Genomic DNA, 18,123 nt, shown 5'->3' with positions numbered 1-18,123 from the left:
TTTTTCGGGACACTGAAAATTTTTTTATTTTTTTTTTTGGACACTGAAATTTTTTTTTTTTTTTTTTCGGGACTGAATTTTTTTTTTTTTTTTTTCGGGACACTGAATTTTTTTTTTTTTTTTTTTACATGAAAATTCAGCGATTTTTTTTTTTTTTTCTGGGCCATAATTTTTTTTTTTCAGTGGCCCTAATCCTCTTCCGTATCCACTGCAGATTAAAATCCTTAATCTAATTTTGTTTTTAAAAGGAGCGCCATGATAGGTTGACGTATCAAAACAACGCAATATGAGCGCATTTTGCCAGCTGCCTGCTGTCCTCTCCCTCGCAGTCTTGGCTGCTGCGCCCCCGTGTGGCGGGCAGGAGAAGCGCTACGCCGGCGGGTGGTTTAAAAAGCTCGGGCTGAGGAGGAGCCGCTCACAGATCTGAGGAGCTCTGCACCGGGAAAAGTTTACTTCCAAGTACCACAGACCAACCCAAAGGAGGGAGAACCCGCAGAGATGGCAACTCAGGCGGAGCAGCTGCCCCACCTGCACCTGGCCGAGCTCACCGCGGCGCAGTTCATCGACATCTGGAAACATTTTGACACAGACGGTCAGTGAAGGCAGCTGCTAATCAGTTAGAGCAATTAGGACATATTTGATTCGTATTGTTTTACATAGTGAATTGTTAAATTACAGTCTTTAACGGCAACATTACTAGTAGATTAAAAAACAGAATGAGTTTGAAGTTGATGCTATGTAGCATAAATGTGAATCTATTGCAAATCATGCAACGTATTCATTTTTTATGAGGTTCTCGTTTGGTAACTTTGTTACTGCATTTATTTCAAAGTTTAAAAGATAATAAAGTGCAAGTAAAAAAAAACCCCGAAGGTGCAAGAAAAATGGAAAGTGGAATAAAGATGATGGAGGGGCTCGCAGAAGGGTTGGACAAATGCTGAAAGATGGAAAGAAAGGAGGGAGAGAAAGGGATGCAGGAGGAGGAGAGAAAGCGAAAAATAGAGGCAGAGACGTTGGAGGACATAAGAGTGAAACAGCTTTTTTTTAAAAATCTATGACTGAATCTTTTTGAACCTAGGAGCTTACTGGATATGAACTGGTGTATGTTAACTGGATTGTACTTTTAATAATAATAGTACTTATTATGCGAACAAGGAAAGCCACTTGCTTTTAATTTACAGTGGAAGATCACTATTTATGAGTCAACAGTACAAAGATGCAGTTTTGGTTTTGCTGTATTAAATTCACAAACACAAGAACAATTTATTCAATTTATTCAAGCCTTTATGAACAGAGAAAAATAAATATATGCATAATTTTTTTGTGCGTGCGTTCTTAGAGGAGGAGACAGGGATAGATTTATATATTTATTGATAATGTAGCTTTATTTATTTACATGCTTTATGTTTTGTCTTGGTGTCTGGCTTTGATTTTCTGCCTTCACTCCTGGCTCTAGTAATACCAAAGTGACATATTAACTAGTTAGTCATAAATCGGTAGAGGTATTTATTTATTTTTTTTAAATGTGCACTAGATTTCTCTAGGTCTGAAAAAGCATATTCTAACATATCAAATCAGCTAATTTATGTTGAAAACGTCAATTTACGACCTATCAGGTTTATTTTATGAAGTCCAAGTGAGGATTAAGGTTTTCTCTTTTTACAGATGTAATTTACAACATACCTGAATCAAAACCCTGTTGTTCTGTCTTAGTTTTGTGTTGGAAACTACGACTGTGTGTCCCACTGACATGGTTCTGAAAGCCTCCCTGATTATGACAATAACGACCACAGCAGCCAAACCATCAAATCAGTGGACTTGATTCAGAAATTCAACCAAAAATCTAAATGCAAAATGAGAAATTCTCATACAAAGTGATGCGTTTGTTCTTTCCTGACTACATGCAGCGTATTTATTCACCTGAGTGACTGCAGAGCTCCACCATTGTTTCTCTCTGCCTCTGTGAGTCATTCCAGCTTAACCGATTTCCATGTAGCAACTTCAGTAAGGATTATTCTGGATGCCATTGAGAAGATCCCGTGACCTTTACCGTTAAGCCCTTTTCAAACTGGTCCATATAAGCTCAAAAGATTTTCTCATCAAATGACATGGCCTGATGGCATTGAAGTACATATTCCACATTGGCACCATAAAGAACTGCTTATGTTCTGGTTTATCCCAGTATTCCTACTGGTTTGTCTCGACCATTGTGCAAATTTTAAGAAAAGGACTGACAACAGTCAGGATTACTGAACATTTTTTATGCTAATATCAGTAAGTTCCCAGTCCATTACTTACAGTTTAAAAGCAGAAATATTTATTTTTAATTGGCTAGACATTATAACAAAAGCCAGGCTTAACAGATGGATGGATGGATGGATGGATGGATGGATGGATGCCATGAATTGATAGATTTTTGGTTGGATGGGTTTATGGATGGATGGATGGATGGGCAAAATGATGGATGGATAGATGGATGGATAGAGGAATGGATGAAGGATGGAGTTAGTTTTGGGTGGTCTTATGAATGGATGGATGGACAGACATTCGGGATGATGGATGTATGGATGGATGTAAGGATGGACTGATGGATGGATAGATGGATGGTTGGTTGGATGGGTGATGGATGGATGTTTGGTATAATGGATTGTTGGATAGATGGATCGATGGATGGAAGGATGGACTGATGGATGGATAGATGGATGTTTGGTTGGATGGATGGATGGATGTCTGTGGCTACTATCCACTAGGTTGCTATCATCAGTGTGTGAATTGAAATGACTACATCTTTGAGTGTCCTACTAACCCCTCTATATAAGTCTGATGTAATTTTATTTCATGGATGGATAAATTTATGGTTGGTTGGTCTGATGGATGGATGGATGGATGGATGGACAGATGAATGGATTGATGGATGACGGATGAATTTATGGATTTATGGCTTCCTCCACTGGTTAACCATGGTGTATCTGACCTCCTTGGATAATCAGATCTTAATGGAACTGTCCTGAGAAAACTTACAGCTGTGTTCTTCCATGATGTTAAAACCTGAACAGGAATTCAACCCGCTTATTTGGAGACATTTTGTTCATAGTTAATGAATGCTCTGATAGATAAACACCAGAGCATTCGGCATAAATTCACCGATGTTTACACTGTGGGAATTTAAAGGGTATGTCAGTGAATGAATAAAAGAAAAGAAGTTCAAAGCGATACCTGACCTTTAAAGCGAATCTCTCAAAATCTGAAACATATTTTAATCTCACAAATGAGTTGCGTCTTAGCGGCTGAAACAAATCCTGCAGCATTATTTCATGCGGCAATGAAACACTCAGTCTGCCACATGAGCCTTCATGTCATTTTCTGTTATTATGTGCTGGACAGCTGACATGGTCCCGCGGTGCCGTTGAGCAATCAGAAGTTGAGCCGGGTTTGAAAATGTTATGGAGAGGAAAGGGACTTCATCTGCTCAGTGTGCAGTGGTGCGCTCCATGTGACAGCTGAGAGTTAGATCCCAGCTAAACTCTGGCACTAACCACCAATGAACTGAGAACACAGCCATTTCTCTGGGATTCTGGATAAACACGCTTTATCAGATTTATCACAGATAATTAGTTCTTTTTCAAACGTATAGAAGTACAACCAAACACAAATCAAATGTGTTCATTTATTTTGGGATAAACAGAATCTAATAGTCTGCAAAATTCCCTTTTTGCACATTTTTATGCTTCTATTTGCATCAATAAGTTAATGATTTTTTGGAATATGACCTGTTTCAAAAACCTCTTGATTAATTCCCATCAATGGGGACTGCACCGTTACCTAGCAACCCCAGCAAAGCCCCGCCTGTCACCTAGCAACCCAAGCAGAGTTCCATCACATTTAATCAGCTGTTTTTTTCTACTCTATATATTGTACAATGGCTGCTGGAAAAGACAAAAGTGTTGTTGTTGACCTGACATCCAGAAACTGCTAGCTGCATTCTTGTTGGTCGCATAGGAGGCACCACTTCTGCTTTTCAAAGATGTAAAGCTGTATGATTGCACAATTATTTGCAGCCATTTACACAGGCGAATGGCTGTGTAAATGGCCATTTGCCATTTACACAACAGATATTAGCAGGTTAACACAGAAATAACTAAAAAAGTAAAAATACTGTTATGCAGTAATTCTGTTTTTTAAGTAAGTTCTTGATTTAGAAAATATTTCTCAGTGTCCTCTTTGTTGTTGTTGATAAATTTCTAGTTGGATGAATGAATAATGACATGAAAAACATGATACTGAATTAAAAACCAGCAGTATATATAAATGCTGGTTCATCTTTGTTATGTTTTCTGTGCTGTTTTTTTTTTTTTTTTGTTTCCGCTCTGGTTTGTCTGAAACACCAGTTCACATGCGCACAGCCGGTGGCACCAATCAGATGTACCGCGCAAACAGAGCTGGGAGGAAGGGGGTAGAAACGATAAAAAAAGAAACGAGTGGATAAGAGATTAAAAGATGAATAAGTCATGGGACACGTCCCTGCATTTAGTTCAGTATGTTTATGATTTCCTTTGAACTGGGACAACAGTTTATCTACGTCTCCTGTTAAATATTGAATTGCACTAAAACCCCTTTCCCGTGTTTAGACTGGTGACAGGTGGGACTCGCTCTAATGATTAAAAATGACCACAGAACGTCCTGTATAACCTGTGACCTCAAGACAAACTAAATGATTTTCTAAAATGTGGCCATTGTAAGTGGTGCAATGCAGAGTGAGGGACAGGACGCTCCAGTAAGCATCAGTCTGATTGCCCTTTTAGGCAAGAAGATGCTCATTATTCTGCTTACACTCCAATGCCACTTCACTCTGGTGGAGTTTGTTTGTCCCAGCTGGAGCTCACTTACGGATAAATCCACTTTACAACTGGATATGGATATGTAAATTAGAATATTTTATCCATTCGATCAGTTAACAAAACTCAATTTTAAATAATTGAAGATTGTTTAGATGTATGGTAATCTTTTTTTTTCTGCAATTGTGGAGCTCTGGGATTCACTTTAGGCATTACTTGGGCGTCCAAACTAATCAAATGTCAGAAATAATGACTTAAACACAGCTTTAACTAGGAGTGTACTCCAAATTAGTTTATAAACTGATTATTTCTGTTTAATCACAGAGGGCTTGAAGCTGGACCAGTTCTCAAGGTTTGGCAACTGCTTCAAAACTTAAAGACCCTCAGTGGTTATTAAACTTTAATCAAACTTCTGAACGGTCAACAAAGCTTAAAGTGACTTAAAAGCATCGTGACGTCAGTTGTGCCAAACTAATTTCGCTCCTCTGGTGCTCTGAAGGAAACGGCTACATAGAGGGGAAGGAGCTGGAGGGCTTCTTCACAGAGCTGGAGACTGCGAGGCGAGGAGCCGGTGTGGTGGGTGTTTTTCTCATCTGTCATAATCCTGCTAACACTCTGCAGGTGAAACTAATGTAGTGTCAATGTCACACCTATTGCATCAATTATTTTTATTTGCTAACCAGAATGAAAATGTACTTTTTAAACTCTGCTTCATGTCAGAAGTTTCTTGTTTATTGCATTTTAAATTGTGTAGTTTGGGTCAGATAGTTTCAATAGTTCTTCTTGAAGCTTCTCTCAATATTTTGTTGTAATTTTGACCCATTTTTCCTGACTGAAATTGTGTTTTCGCTTGTATAAACTTTTCATCTCTGCAGACAAATTCTTTATGGGGCTGAGATAAGGGCCACTCAAAACATGGATGTTGTTGCTCCTGAATGTCTTTGTGTTATGCTTAGAGTCATTGTATAGACATACTTGTCCCCCAGCTTTAAGTAAGTTGCTTCAATTATTTAATTTTTATAAAGCGCACCAGTCTCTCTAGCAACATAATACAGCTACCTACTTCACAGTTACGATTTCACACTCAAATTTCTGAACGTCTCTCTTCTTCTCTAAATGTAACAATGCTTGTTAATGCCAAATACTTCAATTTTAGTTTCATCACACAGGACATAGCTCTGAAAATTAAGGTTTTTGCCCCTATGTGAACTGTAAACATTAATTTGATTTTATATGTTTGTTTTGGAGAAATGGCCTCTTCCTGTCTGATTGGCTTTATAGCTTGTGTTTGTACAGAGGCTGTTTTACCAGCTTCAGTCAGCATTTTCACAGGGCTTTGGTTCCTGGGCTGATGGCCACATTTCACAACAAAACATGTTAATTAGCTGCTCAACAGTAGCAACATCAACTTGTTTGAAGAGATAGTAATCTTAGTGTAAACTGAAGACAGACAGCTTCAGTTTACTATCACTAATGTTGTTATTGTTTTATTATTTATTTATTTGTTTTTTAATAGTAGTAATGTTATTTTAACATTATCTTATTTTTTCCTCTATACAAACACTACAAATACCCAAGTACTACACTGGACTCTTTTTCTATTTTTCCCTCTTTTCTTTTATATTTTTGCCTTTGTTATGCACCCATTTCTAACACTTGTATTTTTGATTTATAATATCACAAAGAAAATATAACTCCGACTCCACTAGGGACGAGGATGTACAGAAAATGGATGGAAATAAAATATAGCAATGGCCTCATCAAATGGTTTAAAGAGATAATAATCTTAGTGTTTTCAGTGTTCTCCCTAATGAAATGAATAAAAATGTCTAAAAAAAAAAAATCCCCCCCTCATTATTCTGGTATTTAGCAAATATAAATAATTTTGATAAGCCTAACTGATCTACAACAGAAGAAGTTTCATCTGATTAATGTCAAACAGCAAAAAAAGGGAAAGATTTTTTTTGTACAATGCAAGGAAATTTTTATTTAAGATGCATACATTTATTGTTATTAGTGCTGAAGTTTGGCTTTATTCATGCAAAGCCAAAATATGAGCAAACTGAAAAACGTTTTCATGTCATTGCAGGATCCCTCACACGCTTTGTTCAAGGAGAAGTTGAAGGAGTTCATGGCAAATTTTGACAAGAACTCTGATGGTAGAATTGAGATGTCTGAGGTGAGACCAGATTATTTACTCCTGTTTTTTTTTCTTAGCAAGTCTTTTTATCCGCCCAGCAAACAGTAGCTTTTTACGTAAACGCATCAATTTGTTCTTGTGCAGCTGGTCCAGATTCTGCCGACGGAGGAAAACTTCCTGATCTGTTTCAGAGAGTTTGTGAGATCCAGTGCTGAATTCATGGATGTAAGTTGGTACATTTTCACATCCGTGTCCCTCGCCTTGAATGTTGAAAACTGTTCCTACGTAACTCCTTACAGTAGATGTGCTCAGTCAACCTTTTCATGTTCAGTGACTGTAAGAATTAGCCATGTTTGTTCTCAGTTGAGGTCTTCTGTTTTCTGAGTTTGTTCACTGAATATCTGATAAACCTTACTGAACTGTGAAATTTCCTCACAAGCGCCTCCAGCGAGCTTCGCCTTGACAGTCTGTCCTGTGGGACGCACGTTCAGCTGCCTCATGTTTCCTTCAGTTTCCGTGCCAAGTTGGGGCGTCTGTTTTAATGTTGTGGCATTTCAGGAAGGACTGCCGCAACATTCATCTGGACGCTTGTTTTCTGGGTCAAACATTCACAAATGTTTAATGTTTAAAACCCTCGGCTTGAAGAAAACATCTAAAAGTATTATTTTTGCTTAATTCAAAATAAGTATTTCAGCGTTGACGCTGATGAAAATGCAGCATTTTTTGCCGACTTTGCTTTTTTTCCTCAGCTGTTGTTTGATGCTAAAGTAATCTGAGGGAAAACGGAGAGCCATCAAACATAAGCTGCGCTGTGACTGAACATGCACGCCACAAAAAAAACACACACATATACACACTTCACTTATTTCCTTTTAGGAGGATTTTATGGTGGGATGTTCAGGCTGTTCCGTGTATTAAAGCTATTCTCAGAAAAGCCATACATTATGGATGTTCTGCAGCTTTTCGTGGAGGGGAGGGAGTCAGAGAGTGCTGCAAGCGTTTTAGGTATCCATCTTTTGACAAATTCTATATTAACACAAAGTCAGGCAATACGTGTGTTTGGCTGTACTCCAGTTTGAATAGATGTTTATGTTTTTTTAGTTGTTACTGAGATGTTCTCTAAAAACATGAAATCTTCTCCTGCAGGCTTGGCGGAGATATGACACTGATCGTAGCGGATACATCGAGTCCAATGAGCTCAAGGTAACACAACAAGCTTCTAATACAGCATTTGGAGCACTTTGTGCATTTGTTAGATAAAAAAAACACTAAATGTCCTCAGGATATTTTAAAGTATATTTTGCAATGACAGCAAAGAGTTCAGAATATTAGTGCTGGCTTTGGCAGGCTTGTCCAAATCTTCTGTCGCGAATCTTAAAAACATGCTTTGTTCAGCAGTGGAGTCTTGTGCAGTGAATGTACATAGAGGCCATTGTGGTTAAGTCTTATTGATTTAAAGGCAGACAAGTAGAAATGTTTTCATGTGGTTTACAAAAGTAAAATAATATTGAATTGCAAAGCAAACTATGGAGGGAACGCAACATAGAATGATTAATTATGCTGAGTTTAGAATAAAACTCAGCATATTGATCCCCAAGGGAAAATTGTTTATTCCCTGACAAGCTGCTGCATCTAAGGTGTTGAATATTAATAATACAAATATAACCATAAGAGATAAAAGTTTATAAAATATATACAACTCTGGTAAAAACTAGAGCCCACTGCACTGAAAACCTCCTGGTTTTTCCACCAAATATTGATTTTTAACTCTTCCTGAGTTAAAACATTAGTATCATTGTTTCTAAAGGAATATAAATTTGTTTTCTTTGCATTATTTGAGGTCTGAAAGCATTGCATATTTTTTTGTTTTTTTACCCATTTCTCATATTCTGCAAATAAATACTACATTTGTGCTTGGCATATCGGAGACGTAGAATAAAAGAACAAAGTTCATTTTGCTCAAACATATAAATATAAAAAGGTAAAATCAGAGAAACTGATCATTTTAAGTGGTCTCTTAATTTTTTTCCAGAGCTGTATATACACCTAAAAGTGATTGAAGTTATTCAGTATGACTGAATATAAATAAATAAATAAATAGATAAATAAATAACAAGCATGCACATGGATCTAAAATTATGTATAAATGAGTACAGAGAAAATTGGATTTAAGTGACTCAGATTTGGGCAGTAAATGCAGTGAGAATGATTAGTAGAGCCTGAAACAGGTGACAGTAATTAAATGGATGCACTGCAGCTGTGTGAGGAGCAAAACTGAGGAAAAATTACTTTTAAACACAGAATAAATACACGATAAAAGAATCAGGATCATCGAAGCATAATAAATCTGATCAACCACAGAAGATAATCAAAATGCAAAAAGCTACTAATGAACAAATATACAAGAAAAACTGATTAACTAAACTCAAAGTTCTGTAGATATGGACAGATTTATCCAGAAAATTCATGGCAGTGATGGGTTCTCATCTTGTTGCATGTGTATTCGATTGTCATGCTGTTGGTGTAAATGCTAATAGATATTTCACACTCCTCTACTTTTGAAAATAAAGAGTACTTTCTACATTTCATTTCCTCTGATTTCCACCATGATTGCAGTCGGATGAAAACATTTAAAGTCCTGTCATCGTTGGTTTCTTTCTCATCTCAGGGTTTCCTGTCGGACCTGCTGAAGAAGGCCAACAGAGACTATGATGACAAGAAGCTCAACGAGTACACACAGACAATCGTGAGAGATAAAATGTTTAAATAACCAGCATTACCGGCCTCTCAAAATACAATATATATATATACATATAAAAATCATAAACACATATCAATCATGCTGCCGTGTTCTGATAAACCTCAAAGCTTCAGATTCAGCCACACAAGTTGAAGTCTGAAAATACATTTTTTAAGATCTTGACCTTTTGCCCATTGATGATGCCATATTCATAAGTTACAGCTAACTGCTGGTCATATGCATAATGAAGCATTATGTGGAGACTTAAATATTAATCACATTTGCTGCACATGGCGCACCTGCACTGCGGAGACGTTGCTTTCTTTGCCACCAGGGTCAGTCGGCCATCTGTGAGCTGAGCACACCCGACCGCTTCAGTGGACAAATGATAAATGTTTGCAACATTTCCCCTAAACTTCCTCTGATGAATTCCCTTTTAATTTTATTTTTCTGTAGCTAAGGATGTTTGACCTGAATGGTGACGGTAAGCTGGGCCTCTCTGAGATGGCGAGGTGAGCGTCACTTCTCGATTTTATTTGCTCTTCTTTCTGAAAGTTGCTCTTCAGATCAACACTGGCGGGTTTATGTTTTTCACCACAGGCTTCTGCCGGTCCAGGAGAACTTCCTGCTCAAATTTCAGGTGAGATTACGCCGTCAAAAAACAAAAAACATCAACTTTCAAGTACTTTCTCTTTAAAATACAGTCCATCGCAAGAGTGTTTATTTAAAACCTTTGAACTTTTTCACGTCTAGTTATATTACAGCCACAAACATCGATATAATTTATTGGGATTTTATGAGTAAGCAAATGGTTTCAAATGTTTTTACAAATAAAATTCTGAAAAGTGTGTTGTGTATATGGATTTAGTCATCTTTTACTCTGATACCCCTAAATTAAATTCAGTCCTTCAGAGGTCAGCTAACTGGTAAACGGAGATAAACGTGTAATTTGATCTCATTATATTGTTAATCTTCCAGCAGGACAGAAACTGTAATCAAGCAGCCCTCCTGCTTTAAATACATTTGATTTAAATGTATTTTAAATCAAAATACATTCATGCATTAAAATGGTAAAGACTACGACTTTGTAATCTGAAGGCTCTTAGTGACTGGCTAAAAAATTTACAGAACCAACTAATGTTAATAAATAAATATAATAACAGGTTTAGCAGTATTTTATTAATAATTGCATCCAATTTTCACAACAGTCTTTTTTTTTAGATCCATTCTTTTCAGCAGGATGAAAACTCTGTGTTTTTATGGTTTAGATCATTTTCCACAAATATCAACATAATAGAAAATGCATCATTCCTCTTTTTTTTTTTTTTTTACAAGTTTGACTTTTATTTATTTTTTAACCTGAAAATATAAATTATTTTATATGAAACAAATATTCTACAGTGGGTACTTGTAAAAGCTTATGTAACATTTGCATCGCTGAAGTTTTATTTAGCTGGATTGAGAGCAAAAAACGGTTCTGTGGTTTGTGAAGGTTGCAGAGTACTGGCCTAGTCGAAGTCCAGCCCAGAATCCTAAATATAGGGACAGTATTGACCCAAGGACAAAACAAATGCAGGCCACACTTTTCAGATTTTTACTTATAAACATTTTGAAAAAATTTTTTTTTTTCTTTCACATTTCAGTTTTGTCATCATTGGTTGGTCTCATAAAATCCCAATTAAAAATATTAAAGTTTGTGATGGAAAGAAATTGAAAAGTACAATGTTCATTCCTTCAAGGATTCGCAATTATAATGTTTTTTTTTTCCTGTATCATTGAAAAGAAGATTTCATTTTCTTTAAGATAGTTTTTTTTTAAAGTCAATGTCTTTTAGCTGGCTTTTCTTTTTGTCTCTTTTGTTTACCTTTAAACTAAAAGTCATAAAAACAGTCTAGCGCACAACTCCACAATCCTTAATCATAGATGTTTAATTATTAGCCGGATGCAGAAGGCCTTTATTCACGTTTTGGATTATTTCTGTCCATTTTGGCTTCAGCTTTATTTTTTTTTCTTGTTATTTTTACTCATCTTCTTAAGATCCCACATTTTTAGATTGGCATTGCTTTACTTTTTGAGTCTTGCCAAAGGCACATCACACTATAGACACAAATAGATTAAAGTGTAGTGCTTTTTGGCAACTGCCTCCACACTGGCAGCAGTAAAACCTGATTAATGAGTCAGAAAATGAGTTGAGGAAAATTGTTTAAAATACATGCAGTCATCCCAAAGGTAAGTAGAGAATAAATTGCAAAAGTCAAGGAAACACAACACAGAAAAAAGCCGTATGCTTTTTAAATCTCAGTCTTTTACTGCCACCATGTCAGTCTTCAGTTGTTCCGGTTAAGTAAGCCGCAGCCAGTTTGTTTGGCCACGCTGCATGCACATTTTGTCCAACCTCAGCATTTCATGCATGGCACAAATCCTGCTTCACAGTGGCCACTGGAGATTAAACCAGGTGGAGACACAAAGTGGAAAACCACCGTCAAGCTTTCATGTTGCGAATGTAGAACTCAGTAATCCGCTGGCTTTGACTTTGTGATTTTATCTGCCGTGTTTCTGAAATAAGAGTTTAAACTTCAGCCCTCCTTGCTGCATGCTAGTCTGATTTAAACTGCTTAGAGTAGCTGGCCCTAAACACTGCATGCAGAGCCAAATAATTATCGAAATGGAGGCAGTGAGTTTTTATGGGTGTAAACCAGTGATTGGTGAGGAACTGGCTTCCCTGAATGCACTTCACTGATGTAGACTAATCTTTTAGATTACAGTAATGGAGATTATCATCCCAAGGACCACAAGCATGCAACTTGTTTGACACCTGGTGTTATTTAGTGCAGGTGGAGCTCTGTCTGTCAGGAAGCTGCTCTATGTTGAAAGTAAAATGTTGACGTCGATCAGGATCGTCCTGGTTGCCTATTTGTGGAGGTTTTCTCTCTGAGACCAAAGAAAATCAATCAATCAAATTTTATTTGTATGTCACATGTCAGCAACAAGGCATTTCAAAGTACTACAGGGAGCCAGTGTAGGCACTTTAAAACTGGTGTGATGTGCTCTAACTTCCTGGTTTTAGTCAGAATGCGAGCAGCAGCGTTCTGGATCAGCTTCAGCTGGAGGATTGATTTTTGTTTTTTAGGCAGACATGTGAAGACATTGGTGCAGTAATCAGTGCGACTACAAATAAACGCATGGATGAGTTTCTCCAGATATTGCTGAGACATTAGTCTGCTAATCCTGGAAAGGAATAGAAAATTGTAAAAATGGTGGAAGACCTGGATATTTTGAATCTAATTTTATTTTGGGAAGCAGAAACCAGCTTGTAGCTGTCAGCTCCTGGTAAAAGTAACACAAATAAATATTTTCTGGTGAACATCATCTGCTTGCAATGACATTAGTGTAAACGTATCACTGAAAATAAAGAAATGGCTCATATTCTAATAATAAATATGAAGTTTACCTCCAGAGTTAATTGGGATTCCTGATTTTGTCAATCCTGCTTCCTTATTTTTTAAAACTCTGATCATTCTGTAAAACTGATAAATGCACAGTTTAGGTTTTTATGTGAGCAGCAGAGCTTCTACTTACTTTCACTTTTTTCTTGTGTAATTTCTCTGGCCATATAGCCTTTAATCAAGCATTACTGGGAGAAATAGCTTAAGCTGAGCACCTCCAACACATTTGTGTCTTTGAATTTGGATTCTTCAACCATCTTGTTTGTTCCCATTAAATGTACTGGACTGTGAGAGCAGATCAACAATTTCTCTTGACAGAGGATTAGTCAGTCTGATGAGGATTAACTCAACTCTAGTCCCAGTTATCATAATCTGCACGGATTAATATCTGTGGTAGATCTGGGGCTTTTACCGCTCTCGAGAAATATGCATTGGTTTCTAATTATTCTGTCTTCTCTGTCTTTGTGTGACATTACAGGGCATCAGACTCACCGTTAAGGAGTTTGACTCTCTCTTCACTTTCTATGACAAGGTGAAAAACGTGTTTCTGAACATAAATACGGACGATAATAAAATCAGTACTTTTTGTTGATCGTGGAGGCTGATCGCTGACCAGACATGTTTACGATGGACATCTGTCCACTCTCTGCTTGTTGCTGCATGATGGGGGTTGTGGAAACACAAACGATCAGGCCATATGGATTTATTCTCCAGAGAACTTAATTTCAGTCTGTCTAATGTATATTTGATGACAGTACATCGCTATCAGTCTTATTTTCACATTTCTAAAGTTGATTTATGCACATTTTGTGTTATAAAGTGGCATATTTCACCTATTTCAAAGACTAAGGCATTCTTTCATATAGATTGAATAGATGTTCAGTTTTAGCAATTATCTATGAGTTTAAATTCCAATTAAAAAACAAGTAAATCACTAAAGTTTATATATATAATAATTAGGCATGTCACAATAAATTGTCTCTGGCAGAAATTATTGCGATTATTGATAGTATTGTTGTCTTGAATCCATTTTCAGTTAATATAATAATGCATATCAATGCTACTTCAATGATCTTTAATTTTGTACAGAACACTTCATGCTGCAACTGGAAGAGATTTTAAATATCCAAAATAAAACACAACAACCAAAAACAACAAGTTAAGAGGAAATAAAAACCACACACAATCAAAATTATGATAAAATAGATTATGAACTCTCTAAACAAAATTCCCTTTCAAAAAATGTTCATCAAAATGAAAATTATTGAGCTAATTTTAATTGATTAATTGCTTATTGTGACAGGCTTAATGATAATCCACACGACTTAAAATCCTTAAATATAATGAAATAGACAATTGGGTAAATTCATATTTACTACTACTTAAATGAATTAGTAATTGCCTAGAAAAATAAAACATAAAATCTAGAAAGAATATTTGAATTAGTAATAACTGAGTATATAATTATTCCTTTAATAGATGGTGGTAACATTTTAACATTAACTACTCAATAAATCAAATTTAAAACAAATGTTATCTCTGACATTCCCTGCTAAAAATATCAGACTTGTCATGTCACCAAGAGTATTGAGGGTGAAGAGTGCCGAGTCACAATACATAAATAACTTATGAAGTAAATATTTAAATGCAACATTAATTTTTTAAAACTAGAAATAAATACAGAAGTAATATATTTAATATATGATCACTTAAACATGCCTCAATTAAATTATTCATAAGTTATAAAAGAGGCGATAGCGAGTCCTAAGCTTGTGGTTTGGCTTTTGTTGTCATAGCAACTCCATAGCAACCGCCTATCAAGACAGCTGGCAGTTAGAGCGACGTTGTATGAGAGCTATATATTGAGGGATTATTTGTTTGTAAACACAGCGGATGACTGCAACTGCTACAACTGTTTATCACAGCGTGATAAAATAAGTTATGATACCAAACTGACATTAGTGTTAATGCCCCAAACTTCAGTGGCTGGACGTTATTTGCTACATTAAAGTAATTTTCCATGTACAGATCAGGTCTCAATGAGATGCGTTGGGTAAGGAATAGGATATTCCTGCAACTGAAATTTTTCATTATAAAAATAGAATTTGTATTTAGTGCACAAATGGCAAATAAAAGGATAATTTCTTCCAATTCTGGTGATAATTATCAGAAAAGTGAACATGTGGCTGCAGGCGTCAGGACAGGCGGTAAACTCAGCCATCAGAAATCAGACAGGAAGTCAAGACTACTTCTTTAAAGTTTGATATGACTCTGGGTCAATACTTTCTTTGGGAGTGTGAAAATAACTCTGTAAATTGCTGTAATTTGTTTACTACAAACTCTGTAAACTCTGGTAATTTGGCACTTTTCACTCTCCATACATAAGGTCCATATTTGTACATGTTCCGTGTTCCTCGTTAGGCTAAAATCCACATGACAGCAGCGGGTTTGGGATGATTTTATATATGTGAAGCTGAAAGGAACGTCTTTTTTTGATGATGTCCTCTTCTCTCTCTGATCAGGACGGTAATGGCTACATTGATGAGCAGGAGCTGGATGCTCTGCTGAAGGACCTCTGTGACAAGAACAAAATGGTAATGAATACTTCACCTATTGATTGACACGTCCATCCCTCTTCTGAAGGCCAGATATAGCAGGGAGATGGAGCTTCAGCCTCAGACAGTGTGATTCTCTCTGGTTGTGTCTCTGTGTTTCTGGCAGGACTTGGACTCAACCGGGCTGGTGGACTACAAAAAGAGCATCATGGCTCTGGCTGACGGAGGGAAACTGTACCGCACTGAGATGGAGATTGTCCTGTGCCGGGACTCCACGCTGTGACCTGCCTGCCTGCCTGCCTCCTGCCTGCCTGGGACCCTCCTGTCTTCCTGCACTGCTTCCTCCTTCCTACCTCTCAATGTAGCCTGGTGCATGTGTGACCAGAAACAGAACGCCTGAAAGCACAGAAAATACCCGCTGACTTTCTTTTCTTCATCAAAGTAAAGCTGTTTATTGAGATTTAAATGGCAAGTGAAGAATCTTGTGTATTATGCATTTGTATTTTTAACTTAATCACATATGTTCCCTGTAGTTATAGAGAAGGAACTCTGTTCTGCGGCATCTCATTGTTTTGTTTTTCAGGTTATTTTGTTATAATGTTCTTGTTTTATTTCATGAGGCTGGTACTGTTCTACAGAAATATACAAATGAGAGAATAAATAAATGTAACATAAATCCAGAAGCTGCTGCAGTGAAAGGTTTGTCTGGTGCTGTAAAACACTCACCTCTGTGTCGAGTGTAAAGATTACATCTCCACTACAGATCACCAGGAAGAGAGTGTTTCCCTCTAAGTGCTCCCTCTCTTTCTAATCTCCTGCAGAGAGAAAGTGTGTTGAAGAGGGAGCTTGTGCTGATCCATTTTTTATAGAGTCTCAGAGGAACTCGGCGACTCTTTCCGGACCATTTTGAGAGAAAGTGGGCAAAGAAGGAGCTGGGTGATCGGTTCACACTGCCTTTCACACAAAATGGCCTGCCGTAACACAGCATGAAGAAATACAACCAGTTTTCCACTTTATATCTCGGAAAACAAATCAGAAAAAGACTCATCCGTCTTCGAATGCCAAGACGTCCTTAATATAAACTGAATCTAATGTAGGCCAGATTTTATTTTAAATCTGCTGTTTTTCTTCTGATTTTATCCCTCATATGTGATGGAAACCATGTAGCGTCTATCAATTAATCATCAGCACATATTTAATTAAACGTACTTTTCTCACGCCATTACTGCATCCACGCGCACACAAGCTATATATCCAAAAATATGTAGACGGTAAATGGCCTCACTGAAGTACAGAAGGACACACAGTGAAAGAGTAGCAGTAGAGCAAGCTGTTAACTGCTGACAACAAGGGAAAAGAGAGTTATATCTGCTCTGATTCCTTCACACACATCAGTCCCACTCAGAGCAGCGGAGAGAGGGAAGCAGATGACTTTACTTTCTGCACAATGCAGTGGAAATTGCTTCTCTCCCCCTTAAATCAAACGCTATGACCTTGTTCTGCAGCAGAAAATAAAGGTTACTAAAAAATAAAGTTAATTCAAAGCAAAAATATTCTCACTTGTTTTTGGTTTTGTAAAACTATTTGGACCTCTGCCCTGATTGAAATGGTGGAAAAAAGATGACAAGAATCATTAAAAATGTCACTGAAAAATGGTTTGATGCAAAGTTAAGATTTTGTGAAATCTGCTGGTCAGCTGAGTTGGACATCAGATCACTTACTGACATTTAATAATCAACTAAACCTGGCTACATTGCATTATGCTTGGGTTAAATTGATTACTTTTATTTCCTTTGAGTGAATTGAACCTGTTTTTTATTATATAGCTTCAGATGACAGTTGTTGAGAGGTAGTACTGGTCCAGTAAGAAACTGTCATCTTTTTTTGGAAGTTTTTTTTAGCAAAAATAAAATAAAATAAAATCACAATATATGCAGTTCTAAGGTGAGAATGAACCAGTTTTGACACAGCAATGCCTCCTGGTTCCTTTCTCTTCTTTCTGCTGGATTAATCCATATCTTCTGTGGACAGATGCAGAGCCACATGTAAGCCAGGGATGAGCCTCTTTCTGCCACTCTGTTGGTTTGCCAGCAGACGCCGTTGTCGTCCACTGAGTTTGAGAAAAGTGTTTCATGGACTTCCAGCCTCCACAGTGTGATAAACCACCTAGACTCTACGATGCTCAGTGTGAGCTTTCTTCTCTTGCAGCTACATCAGACATTAAAAATTAAACAAAAACAATTCTGCATCTTCGTTTCATACAGCATTTAGAGCATATATTTTGTCAGTGTGTTTATTGCTAAATAAAGATAAGAAACAGAAAAAAAGTTTTAGATATCTGTTTTTACTTTTTTTTTTTTTTTGGTTGTTAAATTTACATGTTTCAGATCGTAAGACAAAATCGATT

The 18,123-nt window shown here is 36.9% G+C and overlaps 1 protein-coding gene across 1 annotated transcript; it reads left to right on the top strand.

The window, feature by feature from the left end:
* Window positions 1-363: 363 nt before the first annotated feature.
* On the top strand, window positions 364-16,399 carry LOC114142442 (calretinin-like). Its single transcript, XM_028013728.1, has 11 exons — window positions 364-592; window positions 5,335-5,411; window positions 6,925-7,014; window positions 7,120-7,200; window positions 8,122-8,178; window positions 9,644-9,721; window positions 10,172-10,227; window positions 10,316-10,355; window positions 13,640-13,693; window positions 15,684-15,755; window positions 15,883-16,399. The coding sequence occupies exons 1-11, from the start codon at window positions 499-501 to the stop codon at window positions 15,997-15,999; spliced, it is 816 nt and encodes a 271-aa protein (XP_027869529.1). The 5' UTR covers window positions 364-498; the 3' UTR covers window positions 16,000-16,399.
* Window positions 16,400-18,123: the final 1,724 nt, after the last annotated feature.

Source organism: Xiphophorus couchianus, chromosome 4, assembly GCF_001444195.1.
Source record: "Xiphophorus couchianus chromosome 4, X_couchianus-1.0, whole genome shotgun sequence".
In the NCBI taxonomy this organism is placed as follows: Eukaryota; Metazoa; Chordata; class Actinopteri; order Cyprinodontiformes; family Poeciliidae; genus Xiphophorus; species Xiphophorus couchianus.
Note: the sequence above shows the minus strand (reverse complement) of the source record. Positions and strands in the feature narration are given on the sequence as shown.

What these genes read in the sequence shown, in the direction of transcription:
- LOC114142442 (XM_028013728.1), top strand. Translation starts at nt 499, where the DNA reads ATGGCAACTCAGGCGGAGCAGCTGCCCCACCTGCACCTGGCCGAGCTC. An exon ending in TCGAGTCCAATGAGCTCAAG is followed by an intron (nt 8,179 to 9,643) that starts GTAACACAACAA and finishes TTCTCATCTCAG; the next exon opens with GGTTTCCTGTCGGACCTGCT. An exon ending in TCTTCACTTTCTATGACAAG is followed by an intron (nt 13,694 to 15,683) that starts GTGAAAAACGTG and finishes CTCTCTGATCAG; the next exon opens with GACGGTAATGGCTACATTGA.